The sequence below is a fragment of the Alligator sinensis genome, unplaced genomic scaffold, assembly GCF_000455745.1.
Source record: "Alligator sinensis unplaced genomic scaffold, ASM45574v1 scaffold861_1, whole genome shotgun sequence".
Lineage (NCBI taxonomy): Eukaryota > Metazoa > Chordata > Crocodylia > Alligatoridae > Alligator > Alligator sinensis.
In genome coordinates this window covers 2,001,845-2,022,022 of record NW_005842153.1, presented here as the reverse complement: position 1 = coordinate 2,022,022, position 20,178 = coordinate 2,001,845, and the positions used below count along the sequence as shown (strand labels likewise).

The window sequence follows — 20,178 nt, the reverse complement described above, 5'->3', positions numbered from 1 at the left end:
TATGTAAACCACACAGATGAGCATCCCAAATAATAGGGAGTTGGCCATCTGGCTATCGATCTATATTTTATGGCCATGGTCCAAGCTCTTAGAAAGCATATGCAGCACTAACTTCTAAGAAGTGCTAACTTCTGATATCACACTTACCACTGCTGTGAGCACAAAAAGTGGGGTATACTGGCTGTAGGTGGCTGCCAGCTTACAGGCTTCAGCAGCTGATAGTAAGCGATGGTCAGACTCTTGGAGAAGGCTCTGTTGAAATAGCAGAAGGGAAAATGATCCAGACACAAGTTTTCTTTTTTAAAAAGAGAGTTGATTTTGATTTTCCTTTTTATGAGAACCAAACTCATAACAATTTGTTGTTAGCTGGACTCCACAATTGTAGGTCCTAACTTTAATTTTAAATAAACATCTTATGTTATAGGACACCTTTACCTACATATAGTTGCTTTTCAATACCTGTCTCCCTGACAATCTGGTGCAAATTATGTGGGAAGTATTAATGAGGCAGAAAAATCACAGGAAATGCTGGCCTGGTCTCTCCTTTCCTCTTAAAATCATACTCAACATGACAAAACATTAACCTGAAGAAGTCATAAGGAGAAAGCTACTTAGAGAAGTTATTGCCCCAACTCTCACAGAAAAGCTACATATGTTTAAATAAAAGAACTATTAAAGAGTATGTAGAATAGATATTCCTACGTTTATAATGATACATTTTTGTTCAGGAAATGGGGGGGGGGGCAAGTAACCATTAAAAATACTCAAGACAGCTCATTACTGAAAGCAATGGCAGAGATGGAGGGCAGGGAGTAGTTTCAGAATCAACCCATGAGCCTCTGTAATCTACAGTAACTATTGAAATCAGTGGGCCTGCCCTCCTTGCAGGGCTTAGCTGTGGCTCAGCTCTGGAAGTGATGAAAACTGAGTCAGGATTTGGTCCAATGTTGACAAAATGCTGCACTTTGGCAGTCAAAACAAAGGAACTCAGATTATGAATTTAAATAGGGAGGCCTACTGCAGTGTTAACTTGGCCAGGGATTTTATGCAAGTCATTTGATGTCATTGTTAAATTAAGCTACATATATAACTAAAAACAGGGAAAGAAGGTACTGAACATGGGCAGCACATACAAATTAAGATAGGATCTTAACTTTTCAATACCTTGAATTCTTGCGCCTTTAAGTGTGCAGCCTTACTATATATATTTATACAGTTCCATAGAAATTTTGCCTAAACAAGCACTGGGTTCAGCCTGCAAGTCTTGCCTTTGTGTGGAAAAGAATGGAATTTCAAGTTTTTTCAGTGCAATGCCCTAAGCAGATTGCACTTCTGGGTTCAGGGAACACACTCTTCTCAAGTTGTTTTGTTCAGCCCCCTCTACACTTTACAGGTATTGTGCAACTAACTGCTTAATTGCGCAGTTACCTTAAGACCAGCTACTCTATTACATTGGCTATTACATGATTAAAAGTTCCAACCAGCTGAAGTTAGACCTCAAAAATGTGTACTGACTTTATAGCTGGTTGCTATTGAGCTTTAATTTGCACGTGTAATAGGGTCTCCCCTGCAGCTGAGAGCCTCATCAGCTGACACGGCTCCCAGCTGCAGGGGTGCATCATGTCCAGCATGAAATCTTTGAGTCCTGAGGATTGAGGCAGCAGTGATGCCTTGGGCTCGGGGGCTCCATGCAGTCCCTGAGCACTAGGGATCACAGCTACCTTGATACACAGTCTTGGAAGTTTTATGCATCCCTGAGCCCTAGGGATCAAGGCTACCATGATTCCCAGGGCCCAGGGGTTTCACACACCCCTGAGCTTGGGAAATTGCTGCTGCTGTGATCCCCCAGCCCAAAGGGTCCCACTAACTGGCAATAAAATGAGCTGGGATCTAATGCGCAATCCCACAATATTGCCTCCTGCCATGCATGTGTGGCATGACAGGATGTGTGATTATGTAAACTGTGCATTAGATCCCATGGTGCCTTTACCTCTGCATGTAGAGGGGAGCCTTAGATATACACTCATTATGGGGCAAATCCTGAGATGCACAGAGTGCTCTCACTCACCTACAACTTAATAACCTCCTTAATCAGTTAAACCTCAGTGATTACACCAGGGGTGGGCAAAATGGAGGATCCAGCCAGAGGTTGGACTCCATTCCCCAGCTGTCCCTGCCTGTGCTGCTGTGCCTGGTCTCCATGGAGATGCCAGGAGTGGCACCACTGTCACAGCGCGGGGCCAGGGTTTCCATGGAGACTGGCCCCAGCAGTGCTGGCAGGGTGTGTGGCTGGGCAGGGAGTTACTCTGCAGCTGGGGCTGGGGGTGGGATCTAGAAGTGGTGATGGCATGGTCCAGAGCTGGGGCTGAGCCACGATCTACTGCCTGCATGCTCTTGCCTGGAGCATGCGGGCAGTGGATCGCAGCTCTGCCCTGGTTCTGGACCACAGTTGCCACAAGATCCCCACCCTGGAGCAGCTCCTCACCCAGCTGTGCGCCCTGCCAGTGCTGCTGGGGCCAATCTCCATGAAACCCTGGCCCTGCGCTGTCACGGCACCCTAGCTCCTGAACTGCTATAACTTCACTGAGGATTAGAATTTAGTAAGCACAGAGTCTGAATTTCAGGATTTGTAGATGATCGCTACCTCTAAGGTTTGGCTCCATAAGAGGATTTGATCCTCATAATGAGACTCTCTATTGACAGGAGTAGGGTACAGACCAGCTATCCCAATAACTTGATCTGCAACAATTTTTTCTTTTTTTTTGTAGTCTACCATGTTCATCTTTGCTGCCTGTGTAAGTTTAAACTATGTCCAACCTTGTTCTTAGAAACTGTTCACAATGTTCCTTTAATTTATTCTGAAAGAATGGGATAAATCATTTTTTTTAGGGGAAATAAACTCTTTCACTGGACTTCTGGGGGAAACACCAGCATTTTCAGTGTAAAGCCAAGAGTAGGAAATGTGGATGAGCATGGTGCAGCTATATAAAGGAAATTCTCAGACATAAATATTTACCAGATCAACCTCCGAAGTGTTTTTAAAACGAATATAATCTTTCTCACTCATGGAAACAAAGATGTCTGCCATAATACCCAATGATGTAGCAATCCCCTAGGAAAGAAATGAAAATACATTTTATTTCCCTCCTCCCCTTTTTATTATCTGTTTTTATTTAATGCTTACAATGTGCTTGGTGCTCTGAAAGAAGCAATGATAGAAACAGAGAAGAGAGGACATGATTGGAAATTCAGAGACGAATCATTTAGTTGGATTTTGGTTAGTCAGATTATCATACAGCTGTAGGCAAAGCAGAAAAGTAAGTACTAATGTAGATTGGCATCTGTCAAGCCACCACCTCAAACCTACAACTTTGGCGTGGCTTGACCAGCACAGCCACTCATCCCAGACTGCCATCCTACAACTTGTCACCGACTCGGTCAAGACTGTCCTGAAGTCTCCAGAAGGGCCTAGCTCTCCACCCTCTCACTGGAGTGGCTGGTTAGGGCCAGCTGACCCTCCAGCTCCTCCACATAAATCCCTGAACTGGAACTGGAAGTGTTTGATGAATGGGGCTCAGTCTGATCTTAGATTGCTTTGAAGTTCCTTCTTGCATGTGCTCTCTCTCTGTCTGATCTCCAGTTTTACTCTCTGCTTCATCTCCTGACTTTCTGACTCAGTTTGTTCCTAAACCCTGCTCTTGACTGATCTCCTGGCTTTTCCAGACCTAGCCTGTGCCTGAATTTTGTTCACTCCTCCCAACCTCGGTTGGTACCTTGATTCCTGACTGGCCTCAGACCTGCGACCTTCTCCAAATTCACAGATGATATAGGTGGAGTCCTGCTTTTCTTGATGACATGCTCAAAAGGAAGTTACCCAGCCAGGTAACAGCCATTTTTGGCACTTGTCCAGAGTTTATGATCCTGATTAGTGTCTTGTGTGGATCTACAAGTGTGTACATACCTACTAGGTGTGTGAAGTAGGTTACATGGTGGGTGGGTGGGTACACAGTTGTATACATGTGTAGTTAGTAAAAGTCACCTTTCATGAGGATGGTGTGCACTATCAGACAGCTTGACCTTGAGTCATGATGTTCACAAGAGGCTCTATGGGTGGGCAGGACTGCTGTTGGGGGAGCAAACTAAAGGTTTTGTAATGTGGATGATTAGCAAGTCTGAGCTAAAGAGTATGCCTAAGAGAAGCCATAAGCAGCACCTATGGACATAAGTTACATTACATCCTGGCTAAATGTGTCTAAGAAAACAAGAGGTTTTATTTATCTGCTTGTGTTTAGTTTAACACTCTGCTGTTTTGTTCCAAGGTTAAAGAAGTAATCCCTAAAATTAGTAATATTAATAGTTGTGTATCATGGCATTACTCTGTCAGAGGTCTGCATTGCAGCATCCTGTTTGATCGGACAGTGACAGACATGCATCTGATGGTGCTGCCACTTGAAAACCATCCCATTATTTATTTTCAGAAATAAAACAGAAGTCAAGATATGGTGGTCAAAATACAAACATATGCAAAATGTTGTGTAATCTTCAGCTATGTTTGCCCCAAGTATTAACCCTGGTTAAAGGAAAACCAGCACTACATGAAACTGAATGCATCTTGAAATAAGGTTGTGGTAAAGAGAATTATAGAACCATGGGTTTGGAAGAGACCTCAGCAGTCATCTAGTCCAGCACAAATACAGGATACGCTATCCTTAACCATTCTAGACAAATGCTTTCTTGAAAACCTCCAGTAAAAGAGAGTCCACACTGCTCTGGGTGGCTTATTCTTTGGTTCTACTCTTCTCAGAATGAGGAATTCTTATTTTCTGAGATTGAATCTAAATTTGTTGTGCTACAATTTAAATCTGTTTCATGTTCTACCCTTCGTAGCAAGAGAACAATTGTTCTCCCTCTTCTTTATGGCAGCCTTTCAAATATTGGAGAACTGCTGTCCCATTCACCCTTAATCCCCTTTCCTCCAAACTTACGATAACTAGTTCTCTCAACCTTTTCTCACACGGTTTTCATTCTGCCCCTTTATCATATTAGTTACTTGGTTTACTCCATTTTCTTTTCATCCTTCATAAATTGTGGAGCCTAGAATTCCATACAATACCCCATCTGAGGCCTAACCAGCCTAGACTAGAGCGGTACTATCATCTTGCTTGTCTTGCATACAACACTCTTGTTAAAGCAGCCCCAAATTGCCATATTTCTGTGACCATTGTGGATTCATGCTGCATTTGTGATCTGCTATAACCCTCTCAGCATCAGTGTTACCTACCCAATTGCCTCCCTCCCATTTTGTAAGTGTGCATTTGGTTTTTCTGCCCCAAATATAGCACCTTATGCTTGCCTTTGCTGACTTTCATTTTGTTGTCTGTAGCCCAGTTCCCCAATTTATCAAGGTTCTTTTGGAACCTACCCATTTCCTTCAGTGTTTGGAGTCCCTTACAGTTCTGTATCATCTGCAAACTTGATCAGGAAGTTCTCTCGCATCCAAGTCAGTAGTGAAACCGTTAAATAGCACTGGATCCCAAACGAACCTCCTGCCATCCTGACATTAATCCATTTTAGTTACTTTTAGTTAGAGATTATTTAGCCAACTATGTATCCACTTTAATGTTGACTCTATCTAGCATATATTTTTCTTGTTTAGCTAGGAGAATGTTGATACGAGGATTCTGCAATTGACTTTGAATTAGTAAGAATATTCAGTGTGAAAAAACCAAACCAAACCAACCTTTTTATCCAGCTGAGGAAGTTTTAAATAGCCCACCAAAGAGGCCCAAATCAATTCTGCTGCTTCATACCACATTCCTGAAATAAAGCAGAGAAACAGTCAATAAGCAGGCTGCATCCTTAAGTGATACCATTGCTGTATGTCTCTGGGCTTATTTCATCTGCCTTGATTAGGGAGATTTCAAGGCTGTATCAAATCATTCTGTGGCACATTTCCAAGTTGGTTACAATGGAAAATTTATTAATTTCTTTTTGCTTTGGTTTGTACATGTCAATATACCTTTGAAAGAGCCCAGATTAGCAACCAGTGAAAACAAGTTTACACACAAGGAACAGCGCATCCCTAGTCTGTCTGTACAAGAAGCCTTCCATGCAGGGGGGCTGCATACAGGAACTTGTCAGCCCCCGGCCTGAAGATGTCTCATGCTTGCACAGGGAGCTGCCATGCAATATGTCTTAGGGTAAGCTACTGGCTTCAGGAATAAAGCATTTGGGAAAGAGGGTGGATGAAGACAGAATAGCTTAACATTAAAAATGACAATATAGACATCATCTGTGAGTGCTCCCTACCACCTCATTGTCTCAGCAACAGACTGCCTATTTGCAAAGTACATTTGCTTGGTCAATGGGCTCCTGTCAGCTGTGAGTTCTTGTTGTCTCAACCAGCTGTGTGCAGAACTAATTTTCTGTGACTTTCTGTCATAGAAGCCAGGGGCAAGTTTTAGATAAGCTGTCTTGAACCCAAAAATTACCTTATAGTGAGCTGTGAATATGAGAAGTGTATTCTTTATCTCTTAAAAATTGTGGAATTGCTATAGGAAAAATACTAGTGTAGCAGAGAGGAATCTTACCAAGCTTTTGCAGAATCTGTCCTCTGATTTGTAAGCAGACTGACTGAACAAGAATCCTATCACTTTCCTTATGATACAGCCACGTACCTGAAATGACATTTTAAAAACTCACTGGAGATTAAGTGTTGTTATAGTCTGAGTTCTTAAAACCTTATTCAAATCTCAGTGAAGTTAACTGGGTTTTTTTTTCCATTGACTTCAATGCATTTTGTGCTATGCCTTCAGATATCTTAGAGGTACTCAGATATCAAGGTAACAGGCTATAACAAGAACCTAGATAAATATACAGGTACAAAGCTTTTTACCAACCATGCACACAGATGTAGTATTGAGCAGTAGTAGTAAGAGTGGATAATTAGTACTTCTATATAGAACCTTTCCTCTGGGGATTTTGAGGTGATTTGCAAAAGTTGGCTACGTGTAACTATTAATAAAATAATATTGAAATACATACATATTAATTTAAGGGGTTGAATGCATTAATGTAGGGTTGCTTATTTGTGGTGATTTATTACTGGTTAAAAAGAGAGAGTGTTATGCTGCCATCTATATAAATTGTTTTCCTATCCCCTACCAATACCTTATACCAGGGCTGTCCAAGTAGGGGTATGGAGAGCAGCAGCAGGGTAGGCATGTGGTGCAGCAGGGGGGTAGGGGAGCACCTGAGGTGCAGCAGTGGGGTAGGGCAGTATGTATGGAGAAGTGGGGGGGAAGGGGGCACACCTGGGAGCTCAGTACAGTGGGAGGGGTGAGGGTCATACAGTCCCTGGGGCCTGTGGCCCTCCACTGGTACAGCCCCTGCTAGTGTGGTCTGAGGGGATGCGTGGACCCCTGGCCACTTAGAAGTTGGACATCCTATATTATAATATTAAAATGCTAGTGTTCATAATACCCTACCTTGATTAAGAAAATAAATTGATTCTTAATTCTTCTTAGAGGTGACGGTATCTTTCACATATAAATGCACATACATAGAATGCTATTAGCTAAAGGGTAAACGTGCTAAGTGCAAATCAAAACCAGACACACTTGTACCGTACATTACTAAAAAACATAAACAAAGGAAGTGACAAACAAAGGTTACACACAGTTGTGATCACTGAGTGCCACCCAACTAAGAGGTTGTTATTTTTATTTTTTTAGTTTAATGGTGTTTTCAGTAGCCAGGGTTGCTGATTCTAACTTATTTTTTATCATAGGTTTTGTTATAGTTGGTGGTTTTCTTTTTTTTCCCCCTTAAAAACCCAGTTTCTGGTGTTTCATGAGTGTGAGAATCTGTTTCATAAAAAAGAAATAACCAGAGTTTATTCCTCATGGTTACAAAGAAATGTTTGACAATGTGAGCCAAGTAAGCCCTAATGACACAGAAGCCAGAAAACAAATGGAACCGAAAATTTGGTGGAGAGGATTCTTTAATAATCTCATATTTCTCGGAGGCCTGGCTCTTGCTTATTGAGTGTTAGAGCCACATATCATTCCAAGCTTAAGGTGAACAATAATTATAGAGATTTCTGCAGGGGACAGAAATGATAACTAGAACATTTTTAAATGCTAACATACTTATCAAAATACTAGAAGAACATTTTAGATCTTTCTGGCTAGGGACAGATGTTTAAAAAGCCTGAATTGATTCAATGTTTGCAGGTTAGTCTAACCTGGCTAGGCTGAACCTGTTTGCAACCACCCGGACATTCCCTGTGGATTGAAGAAATGCAGATACATGCCTGCACTGGCTCAGGCTAGAAGCCAGGGGACACTAGAGGAGCTGTCCCTTCCCTTCCCTTCAACAGTGCTGAGCTAAGTGGGGGCATGGCCAGGTCTGGGCAGGATGCTCTGATTGGGAGGAGTTCCTCACTCCCTCGCTGCTCCTCACCAGTGAGGGAGCCATAGGGAAGTTGATAACATAGCATTTAGCACCCCATCAAGAAAACAAAAGCTTCTTTCATTAGTTCAAGCTCTTAAACAGCTTTTCCAAGGAAGGGATAGAGGAAATTTACCAGCTGCCTGGGACAGAACTTGCATAAATCTGTTTGACCCAAATCAGTTAGGTCTGATATTGCTTTTAACCAGATTTATCTCAAACTGGTTTCAGCCATTTTCAAACTGGTTTATGTGAACTGAATGTCTGTTCTGTTACAGGTCCCAAGACTAGGAACAAGCAGTATGAAACCCAGGGACTCACTCTGTCTTCCTTTCAGTTCTAGATATGAAGGTCACTAAATAATGATATTTAAACCTGTAATTAGCACTGACATATTTTGGTGCATAAGATCAGTGTAATTTTGGAGAGTAATTTCATGTTTGGAATGGAAGAAAGAAAACATTTCTCTGATTGCTGACTGATTCCCCTCCTCTCTTCCTGCCCCTTCCTCCTCCCAATCTGACACTACTTAAAATTTCAAAATGTTAGAAATTCCCAAGGCAAAGAAGCAGAAGACAGGCAATGCAAAGGTGCAAAGTACTTCTTGATATAAGCAAAGATTTGAAGAGTTTGGGTTCTGAATGAATTAAGAAAGTTAAAAAAGAAAAAGGTTTTCCATCCATATCATATTAAGGTTAAGGGGAAAAATATGATATAAAGAATGATCATTACTGAGAGTTGGGGAGTGAAGCAGCATATTCAAAGGATGTGTAAGTGTAATGAATGGTACAGTAAGTTAAAAGATTTACCAAATTGCAAACTATCATAGCATACCTGTAGCTCCATTGTCATTTATGAGGCTGCTTAGAATATATTCAGCTTTTAAAAGTTTACCTGAAAAAATAAAAAACAAACACTGAAAGTGTGTTGAATTATTCATTAATCAAGGCCTCTTTGTTGGAGGTTGTTTTTCTGTTCCTAATGCATTCACTAGTCATACTTACATGTTTTTAGTTCCATAATGTATAGAAAAGTAAGTTTCTAGAATAAGAATTGCTTTTTAAACATGCACAGGTAGTTTTAAACAAGTGGTCTGGAATCTGTAAGACTCATACATATTTGCATACACAGAAATCTTGCAGAAGTGATAAAGAAAATAAGTCTCTTTATCTAGGCTACCACTGTTTCTTTGTACTTAGAAAATTGTGCATGCAGAAACAATGAATCTGTGGCACCATCCTGAAGTAACTTGAGAATATATTTGCTACACTGTAGTTCCTCTTGTATTAATGTAATATATTCAGCGGTGTGTTTGCAGGATACCTGATAATGCTACTTAGTTTTTTTTTAACAGAAGAAAGCAGCAACAAAAACATACACCTAACTTCCTTAGCCTGACGAAGGGTTTTTGAACCCGAAAGCTTGCTTAATAAATATTCTCCAACTATTTGGGTTGGTCTAATAAAAGATATCAAATTCACCCAAGGAACCTTGTCTGCCTATGTCCTTAGACCAACACGGCTACAACCTAAACCCCTACACCTAACAGAACTATTTAAAAAGAGAGCAGACCCAGAGTTTTTCTGCAATCAACTAAGGAATTCACTGTTGCTGTTGATTTTATGTGGAAGGTGTTCAGATATGACAGCGAAGATTAGTAGTAAAAAACCTGTCGATAAACCCATCTCCTACATGGGAAGTGTGAGTTTGTAAAGCACCATGCTCCTCCATTAGAAGAGGCTATAGGGATATAAAATACTGCAAGGAGTGGCCTGTCCTCCAGTGCCTGGGTTGCACATAGGTGGGTTTAAGGAGATAGGGACTGAACAAAAACATTCTTGTTCTCTTAATGATTAATGATGGTATTGTCCACTCCAGGGGAGACAGAACTTGGTTGGATTCCTAGTGTGGTCTTACCTCATTCCTTTCAGATATGACTGTCACTGAAGTTATTAATATAATATTTTTAATCATGTCTGCCAGCTCCTGTACAGCCACATAGTTATGGGGAGGGATAAAGGCATTTACAAGAGGGCTGGAGGTAGGTGGTGCCATTATTCTACTCCCCTTCAAATGACAGGCAGCCAAGCTTACTGTAAAGTTGCCTTGCAGTTTGCCTCTTGTATGCAACATTAGTGCAGCATGTATGGAGCAGGCATGAGCTAGCTCTTAGGAGAGAGGGTTTTGCTTGTGTTTCTAGTTTCCCAGGGCAGGCAATGCCTTTCGAGGACCAGAAGCAGCAACAACTGACAGGCAAGAAGTTGTGGAAAAGAGTAGATTCTCCTCCAGTAAGTTAGAGCACCTCATTCTCTCAGCACCTCTTATTAAGGAGGGAGGGTCATGGGCACAGGCACAGACTAGGGAGAGGATCTTGGGCTGAAGGTATTTTCAGAAGGTGACGGAGAGCAGAACGTGAAACAGACCATGAGCTGCTGGCCTCTCTGAAGGCTGGCAGACTCTCTCCCTCTTCCTCTCATGAAAAATGTAGTAGGCCAGACTGCTCCCTTTGGCCTCCCATTGAAATCATGGGCAGCTTGGATCCATCTCTCTGCTCTTCAGAGAGGAGGGCTGGAGAGAGCAGAGGCAGTAGTTTTAAAGCTCTGCAGAGACACAGGGAAAGGGACTGAACTCCTTATACCAGAGGAGAGCAGAGTGAGGTTGGCCTGGCCTGAGTTAACTATATTGGGGTAGTCTGAGCAGAGGACATCCTATTTCCCTGAATACCTTCTTCCTCTTTGTCATGACCCAAAGGCATGATTTTTGTGTGTGCCTCGGCACCAGAATTATCCCCGCCAAGTTGCAGCTTCATTGCACGGGAAAGTTTCCTGTTGCAGAGGAAAACCCCGGTGCAGGGACGAGTTTCCCGCTTTTTCTACAGCTTCTTTTGCAGAGTGCATTGCTTATGTTGAAAGAGGAGTGCACGGTACAAAAGAGTCCCCGCCACTGGTATGCAAATTCGTTCCCCGCTATTGGCTAGTTCTAAATTATTCACACGTGGCGGCTAACGATTGGCCTGTTAGCCGTATAAGAGGCTTGAGCGGTTTCCGCCCAAGCTGAAGAGGACTCCACATCCATCTTGTGGGGACTTTGGGTACACGGCAGGGTAATAGAAACCCTGTGTGAGATCCAGAGGAGCTTGGCGGCCTGATCCACCGCCCACCTCTTTCCGTCTTCGAGCGCGACTTTTATAAGACGTATCTACGATTCCCATTTTGGTGGCTCGTTCACCCAGGGCATCTGGAGCTCTGCATCATGGAGCCTAGCAACCTCCACGAGACCGTCTGTGTTGTCTGTCTGTAACCGCAACTCAAGCAAGTTTTCCAGCCTACACCACTGCCATCTCGGTGTAAGTAAACAATCTTTAAAACTACCGATACGCGTTTGTGCCTAATTCCAGCTCGACGGCCTTCCCTCTCCGACCCGGCGTGCCCAGGCTGCTGGCCACAGCCCGCGTGCAGCACGGAAAAGGGCTCGGGTCGCTCCTGGCCCGCACACTCTTGTGCCCTGGCAAACTGACTCAGGGACCCTTTTCATGCACCACCAACTTTTGAGCAAGTTGGGCCTGACTTTTTTTGTGATTGCTGCCATCTGTAACACCACTCAACACTGACTCTTTTAGTTTGGAAATATCCTAAATACAGGACTGACTGTGGGGAAAAAACAGTGAGTCCTGTCACTTGTGGCACAATGTGCAACTAACTGTGGGTGTTCCATGCATTAGCTGTTGCTTACACATTTCAAGGGTTTGTGTCGCACAGGACAGGTTTGAAGACCAAGAGAGAGGATGTAAAGCTGAAAGCCTTCTTCATAATGACCACTGCCTGGTCCAGCTGAAAATTTACTTTATGTGAATAAAATGTTGTCAGTATTTTCAGAATTAGCCCACACGTTTGAGTAGTCCAATAACTGAACCCCACAGCAATGGAAATGTTAGAAATGCATAAGGACAGATAAGAGTTGCTGTTAAGGTAGATAATATAGTTTCTCTAACCATGATTTCTGAAAATATATATATATATTTTAAAATAAAGCTTAGGTTTTAAAGCTTAGATTAGGTCAGCTTTGTTGCTTTTTATTTGATGCCCAAAGCCACAGCAGGAAGATACTTTAAAGAACATTCTGTTTCTGTCCATGCTGGAAAAAAGTGATAAAAAATGAAATAAATAAAAAGATACCAGGGTATATGAGCAGGTCTCTCCACTGCATTGTTTGCATAGTCAAGTGGCCCTAATGAAAAGCGACTGGGATAGTACAGAGAAAATACCAGGATTCTAATCTAGTTTTTAAAGGCTGTTGATCAGAAATATAGCAATTCAGATACCCCTGTTTGAAACCAGCAGGGCAGATTTGTTAAGGAACAAAAGCTCCAATTAGTATTTTCCACACCCTTTCACAATTTTCTCTACTGCTTTTGGCTCTGAAGCCCTTTATGCCAGCCCCTTTGTGCTGGCAAGAGGAGATGGGAGGGATGAAGGGGGCTGGGAGTGGGATGGAGGTTTAAAAAGATGGCACTGGGATCATAGGAATGTCAGCCCCTGAATGGGACAAAGTATCTTCTTGAAAGTCAAGTAGCTCCTAATTGAAACCGAGCTGAAAAAATGGAAAGAAAACACAACAAAAGTGCTGTTACCTGAATTGACAGAGATGCGAGCTTGGCGAATAACCACCTGAGGGGCAATTGGTGTTGCTGGCTGCAGCTTATGCAGGCCTTTGGCAATCTGAAGAAGTTTGCTGGAGGCATCAACCCAATATAGGAATCGGTCAGTCAGGAACACAATAGCAGCTGCTGTTGCATAGTCCTTGACCATGATGGAGGCTTTCAGATAAACCTGAAAAGAACGCCAAAACCATGAGGCAGCCAGGAAGAAACTGAAGAGATAAAAGCAGCTCAGTTAACTGGTTACGGAAAATATTCAGGGCTAGCAATTCTCTGACTAATGATACTGGCTAAAAAAACATTATGCAGTCAGGCAAATTTCCAGTTACAGAAAATTTTCCATAATTGTTGCAAGACAGAAATGCAATTTTACGGAGATGAAATAAATGAACATGAGGAAAAACAAATCTCCACTGGCTGATTTGAATGTTTTGTGTGCATTTCAAAACCTGCTTGCAATTAGTTTGTTCTTGTGCTCTTAGTTATGGATAGGGAAGGGGGATATAGAGAAAGTGTTTATTGGTGTTATAAATATGACTAATTCTGTTTTGATTTTTTTTTTTTTTTTTTAGCAGGGGATTCTGGCTGGGTAGTTTGAGTTTGTTTGTGGTAGCGTACTATGGCTTTAATCTTTGTCCTTTTATTTGCTGTACAGCCCCATGAACTATAAAGGCTGGTGTTCTGCAAATACATGTAAGTCAATACTGAAAAAATTAATAATGACTGGGCCTTCCAGCACCTGACCTTGTGAAGCACTGAGCTCTCTAGTTCTTGCCCGATGCCAATGAGAGCTGCAGTTGCACAGGATGACTTCAGAAACAGCTCTGTATTGTAACTGGTAACCACAAGTCTCAAAGCACCTAGAGGAGGTGTGTATATCTTACTATTCCTGCCTTCCAGGTGACATGGAGAGGTCAAGATGAAAACTGCCAAACTTTCAGAGTGCTTCTGAAAAAGCAGGCCAGTTGTTTAACGGTGTGTGAATATTCAAATCATATTTAAATAAGAGGCCTGATTGTCAGGATTGAGCTGTGGGGGGTTCCCAGTCACTTCAGTGGGAGTGTATTTTGCCTCCAGATTTTCCTTTCCTCTTTTTTTTTCCCCCTTTACAAGTCTGATAGGGGAGGCACTCAGCTCTCTGTGGGATCAGGCCCTAAATATAAACAAGTGGCATTAATTCAACACTAAAGATTGCAAGATCAAACACTCCTTCATACATCACAAAGCAGCAAACAGGGCAGGAGTCCAATGTTTTTCCTTTTAGGTCACCTTTAATGATTTTTAAAGCAGTATTAACTCCCTTGGTGTCCCCTCTGTGGCTGATCCTTCACACTGGCAGGAGAAATCAGCCAGAGCTCATGAAGGAGCATGCTGTTAGCGGGAAGGGAGGCCAGCAGGGCAGCTGTGTGGAAGCACAGAGCCTCTGTGGGTGTCCAGAGATCCATGCAGATCTTGGGACATCTGTCAGGTTAGGGGGCCTTCTCCGTGGAGGTTGGGGGTCAGCCCCCCAATGGAACAATGAGGAGAGAACCTGGACATGCTGACATTCAGAGTTTCTTACCTCCTACAAGGGTTTGCTTTGAGAGAGGGGAAAGTAGAGTTATTCCACGGAGGTAAACAAATTACATTAGTATGCTTAGTTGAGAATGAAGGGCTAGTAATCATGGCAGGAAACTTCTTCCCCATCTGGAAATTACTCCCTGAGCACCAACTGCAGAAGAGTGGATTTATTGTCTCTAACTGCTGTTAACTGGGACCCTGTTTTATATTATTCCCATGGCTTACACTAGCCCTCTGTTTGAAGCAAGAGGGAAGTAAAAGGGGTTGTTTGTACAAAGGGGAGACGCACGTGGCCTCAGAAAGTGACTCTTGCAATCAGGGATCCATCCCCTTTATGCTTTTCCTGTACAAAATTAACAAGCATGGTGGCTTTTGGCCACCACATTCACAGGCCCCTCAGTTCTCCCCCTATAAATAATGAGACTTGGAATGATACGTGTCCAACTTGGAAAGCTTGTGCTGTATTTTCTGTTTTAGGTTCTTGGATGAAAGGGGCTGTTTATATAGAGAAAAGTATCTGAGCGATGAGGGGTCGAGCTCTCTCACAGGAAGGACTTGGTTCTTGTTTCTTTCACACTGGCATCAGTCAGGACTAACTCCAGTGAAACTGATGGAGTTAAAACTTTTTGGAAGGAGGAAGAATCTGGCCTCCAAACCCTATTAAATAGCAGGAGAGAGAATGTTACCCAAGTCAGCACAAAATCTCTAAAGAACAATGCTAGGACAGTAGTTCAGTTTTTATATCTGGCCTATAACATTTCTTTCATTTTCTCTTTTCGTGTGGAAACAGACCCAGATCTTTAGAAGTATTTAGGTTAGGTACCTAACTTTAGGGTTACCATATGTCTGGGTTTTCCCAGACAGGTCCTCTTTTTTTTGGACCCCTTGTCTGGGAGTGAGAGGCACAAGCAGGGCTGGGGTGGGAGGGAGCAGGGGGCATATCACTGCTTCCCCCCCAACAATTATATGCCCCTCCCCCTCTCCTCCCCTTCCCCCACAGGTGTCCTCTTTTTTGGAATTGGAAATATGGTAACCCTAGTATCTTTAAATATGTGGGCTATGGAAACTACTCTTCTTTTCATACTGCTCTTATCTTGTCATCAGCAGAGTTATTCTTGAGTCACTCTGGTGCAAGTGAGATCAGGCTCAAACCCATGGAGGTGATCATAGTAATCTATCTGAAGGTGCACCAGGTAGCTTTTAAATGTAGAGCTTATCATGCATCTCTCAGATGAAAGGAAAAGTAAGTTGGAGATGGTTTGGCTAGAAACTTAAAGTGCACGTTTTGATTTTAAGCTTGTGGAATCAAACCACAACAGCATGTTTGCCAGCTTCCAGCATGTTCATGCTTTGAGAAGATGGATTTTTTAAAAGCTTACTTCCCCTTGAATGTGAGGTGTATGCATCCTCCCACCGGCTGGCTCTTGAAAGGGCTTCCCTGCACTGCATGCACATGCTGTCCTCGTGGCTGCTGACAGTGGAGGAATCTCTCTCTCTAAGCACCTGTAAACTGACACTGCAAACTACCCATTCCGAATGCTCATGAACATGCCACATATTTAAGCACAGAGCATCGCCTAATCTATTTTTTTCCTCCCCTCCTTCCCTTAATAGATTGGAGCACAAAAGCCTGAGAGAGGGTGACCTGCCAAACAAAAGGGCCTTTGAGTTCCTAGGAAAAGTAGACTTGGAGGAGGATGGAAAGAATCCAAGTGGCCCTATTATTTCCACTTGCACTAATTAGACATTTTTCTGTCAGCTATTGAGCACTGCTGAGAGGCCAAACTCACTGAATTCATTTCTAAAGTGTTTACAGAAGTTTGCATCTGTTTGTGTCTCTTCAGGAGGAAAATAAGCACTTCAATAGCATTGTGAAAAATCTAAACGAAGCATCCTATTCTGGAGGGCTTGGCAGCCTTGCAGCTGCATAATTTAACTCTCTGATCAATGCTGAAACCTCTTGTATCCCTCTCCAAAACCAAATGGACACAAAATGTAGAAAAGTCAAGGCAGGGGGAGAAACTTCACTATTTCTTTAAAGGAACGGCTGCATGCTGTGTGGCACAGAGAAGTGTAGTTTGATGTCAATCCTTGTAATTATGCTTGGGTGTTTCAAGCAGTACACTGAGAAATTAATACCCACGTCTTTCATTTTCTGCCAAATTACAGCAATGTAAAATTCCCCAGCACCCACAGATAACGCACTGACCTGCTGGGAATATACACAAAGGGTATACAAAGGAAGTCTCCTAACAACTTTTAAACAAAATGAGACAGAGGACCAAGTTCTGCTTTTGGTCACATGAGTAAGAATTCAGAGAAACTCCACTGACCTCAAAAGGTGTGACTGGCTCCCTGGGAACAAACACAAATTCAGCTCTGCTGTTCATAAACGAATACTTGGTCTTTCATAGGTACCTATCCAAAAACTAGGATTTACTAAATTTCTTCTTGTTGTTAATTTAAAGTATGAGTCTATCTATATTTATACCTTGGGACGGACGGACGGATGGACAGATGCGCGCGCGCGCGCGCACACACACACACACACACACACACACACACACACACACGCACTTTGTTTTAACATCTGTTTCCAGAATGTGAAATGCATATGTCTAACTGAGTTTATGACACAAAGGGAACCTCATGGCTGGGAATGGAGTCAGGTGGTGACGGAATTAAATTTGCACTAGATTTCTATACACAGACAATTGGGGAAAAATGCAAAACAGCCTTTGCTGAAGGGCTTTTGCTTAACAGCAGTGAGTGGAAGTGTGTGCTGTTTTCATGGTTTCTAGCATTAGTGCTCTAACTCCTCCTCACATTGCACCTTAAATTTGGGTTCCTCCTTTGGGTTCAAAGCCATGACACCTTCTTTGCTATGACAATGGGAATTGTTCCCAAGAGGGAAGAAAAACTCCGAACCAGAGCCATCTGGCACTAGAACTGGCAAGAAACTGTGTAAAAAGGATATTATTGGTGCATAGTAAATGAGGAGGAGGGGTGGAGGGAGGGAAGGGAAATCCTTATAATTGTTGTAAAATGAATGTAAAAGCATAAAGAAGAGAAATAGTCTTGAATCAATATTTATCAGTCTTATTTCTGAAGTAATGCTTACATAAAAAAGGATCATAGAAATAAATGAAAACAGTGCCTGTCTGCAGAGTCAGGAAAGTACAAATTTGGGAAGGTGCTTTTGTAGCTAAGAGAGTTAGAAACGTGGCACTTAAATAAATACCCTAATTTTTTGAGATTCTGGGTGCCCTGCCATCTTTATGATGCCCAACTATGAATTTAGGGACCTAGTTATAGTCATCCACATTTGAATATCTTTGCCTCCATTTATTTTGTCCCTGAAAATTTAAATGTGTAATAAACCAGTTTTGCTTAGTAGAAAGACTCTAATTCCATGCAACAGGGTATATATTTCCAGAAGCCTTAGTTATTTCTCCTAGGTTGAACCTATCCTAAATTTACATCACACATAAGTATATAATATATACTTATATATAACCTATATTTATACTATCTATCTGTACCAGCTGTTGTCAAATGTATGTGGAGCTCTAATACCACAATCTGAAATTTCACTCCATTTGTCTAAAGCAGGGTTGGAAGACCCCATCTTCTCCAGTGAAGACAGAATCTGCTGGGCATTTTTAACTGTGCAGCATTGAACAAGAGTTCTCTGTCAAATCTTGAGGTTTTTATCTGATAATCTTATTGTATTATACAAACATAAGACAGCTTGGCAGTAACTTTTTGAGAGGTGTTAGCAACATGCCTACCTTTGTGCAAAGAGATGCACTGATGCACAAGATGATCAAGTCATATTGCAGATCATCTGTAGACTGGGGAGTGAAACCCATGATTCTGGATACTAATAATTAAGGCACATACAGACATTACATTTAGACTGGTCTTTAGACATAGATCGATCTAAACCCATAACCATACAGAAGGTTGGTGAACATAGACTGATCTAAAAACGATGCAAGCAACTTAAGATAGATCTTGTGCGAGATATACTCAAATGAGATTGATTCAGGTTAGAATGATTTATCGAACTTCTGTACTGTTTCGTTCTCTGCTCAACCCTAGCAGATGACCCTGCTGCAATCTAGTGTAATGGATCTCACTTTGGGATCAGATTTTAATGAGCCACAGGATTAGGAGCAGGATTGAGCCCTTTATGACTAGTGGTCCCAAATATAGAAGAATCTAAGGGACTTTTTTTGTCTGAGTAAAGCTCTTCCATCACAAAATGAAAACAGCAGTGGCATTTAATATTCAACTCTTGTTTTTTATTACTATATATTATATATGTAATATGTCATGTCATGACATGTCGTGGCAATTTCCTTTGTTGCTTATGCATAGCCTGTAGACTTCATGTGCATGAAAAGAGCATTGACAAATATTCATTTGTAAGTCACCAAGACTATGCTTATATTGACAGGTCTTGGAGACATCAGAAAGCTGGAGAACAGACCACAGACCACAGACCACATCAGAACACAGACCCTGAGTGACTTGTGTCTCACCAGAATGCTGGGAAGATGTTTATAGCTACAGTGAACAGCTGTAAATTGTTATACAAATATTAAGTTTTTCCTGATCCAAGGGGGTTAGGTGACTGCCAGGGTGCAGTCTTGAGGCTTGGAGGTCTAAGTTCAATATTCAGCTCTGCCACAGACTTTCCATGTTGACATAGGGCCAAGTTGATCTACAAAAGGAATTGGGTGTTGCAATGATGGCACCAATTTACTATTTTAGGTGCCTGGCACTTGGAATGGAATCCATTACCTTGAATTAGGTGATCCATGTGCCCTGAGGGGAAGTGTGATACCTAATCCCTTGAATGGGATTTAAAATGCCCAGGGTGCTGAGGTGGTATCCATCTAAGTGTGTAGGAAATATTGAGGACAGAGGTGTTGCTTAAATCCTATTCCTCCCAAGGGCTTAGACACCTAACTCAGGATTTCAGGGAAGTATCTAAGTCAGACCAGGATTCTTTCAGAAACTTTCCCCTGAATGTAAGTGCCTACGTCATTCTTTGCACAGTAGAGGAAGGATTAATCTTTACTTCAGAACAGAGCCAGAGAAGGTGTTATGCCAGCTTCCCTCACACCTTCCTGCCCGACCTTATGCCAGGGCTGTCCAGCTGGCAGTCTCTGGGCCTCTGCAGCTGCCTCTCCCATTGCTGTGCAATAGGGAAGGGCTCCTGGGGGGCATATGGCAATAGGGAGGTGTTGGGATGTGTAGCCTGTGCAGTGGGGTGGGGATCTGGGGGAGCTGTCCTTACAGTGTATGGTCGGCTTGGTGTGCATTGAAGTTGGACAGCCCTGTTTTACCATATCTCAGTGGTTAGAGCACTCCCCCAAGATATGGAAAAGCTGGGGTTTAGGCCCTCCTCAATGTGATAGGATTTTTAAATTCATATCTCTCATCCCCTGGGTTGTTGCCAGGCTGTCATCTATTCTGGGGTGTTTGTACTGTCCATTCCT

The 20,178-nt window shown here is 42.3% G+C and overlaps 1 protein-coding gene across 1 annotated transcript in view; it reads right to left on the bottom strand.

Annotated features, from left to right (window-relative positions):
• Positions 1 to 20,178, bottom strand: part of ALPK1 (alpha kinase 1) — a 115,970-nt gene that overhangs the window by 36,241 nt on the left and 59,551 nt on the right. The window contains exons 4-9 of the mRNA XM_006025555.3: positions 13,082 to 13,280; positions 9,286 to 9,345; positions 6,591 to 6,677; positions 5,741 to 5,817; positions 3,017 to 3,112; positions 148 to 252 (exon numbers count right to left, since the gene is read on the bottom strand). Of these exons, the coding sequence (XP_006025617.1) occupies positions 148 to 252; positions 3,017 to 3,112; positions 5,741 to 5,817; positions 6,591 to 6,677; positions 9,286 to 9,345; positions 13,082 to 13,280 (624 nt within the window). The remainder of the gene's footprint in view (positions 1 to 147; positions 253 to 3,016; positions 3,113 to 5,740; positions 5,818 to 6,590; positions 6,678 to 9,285; positions 9,346 to 13,081; positions 13,281 to 20,178) is intronic.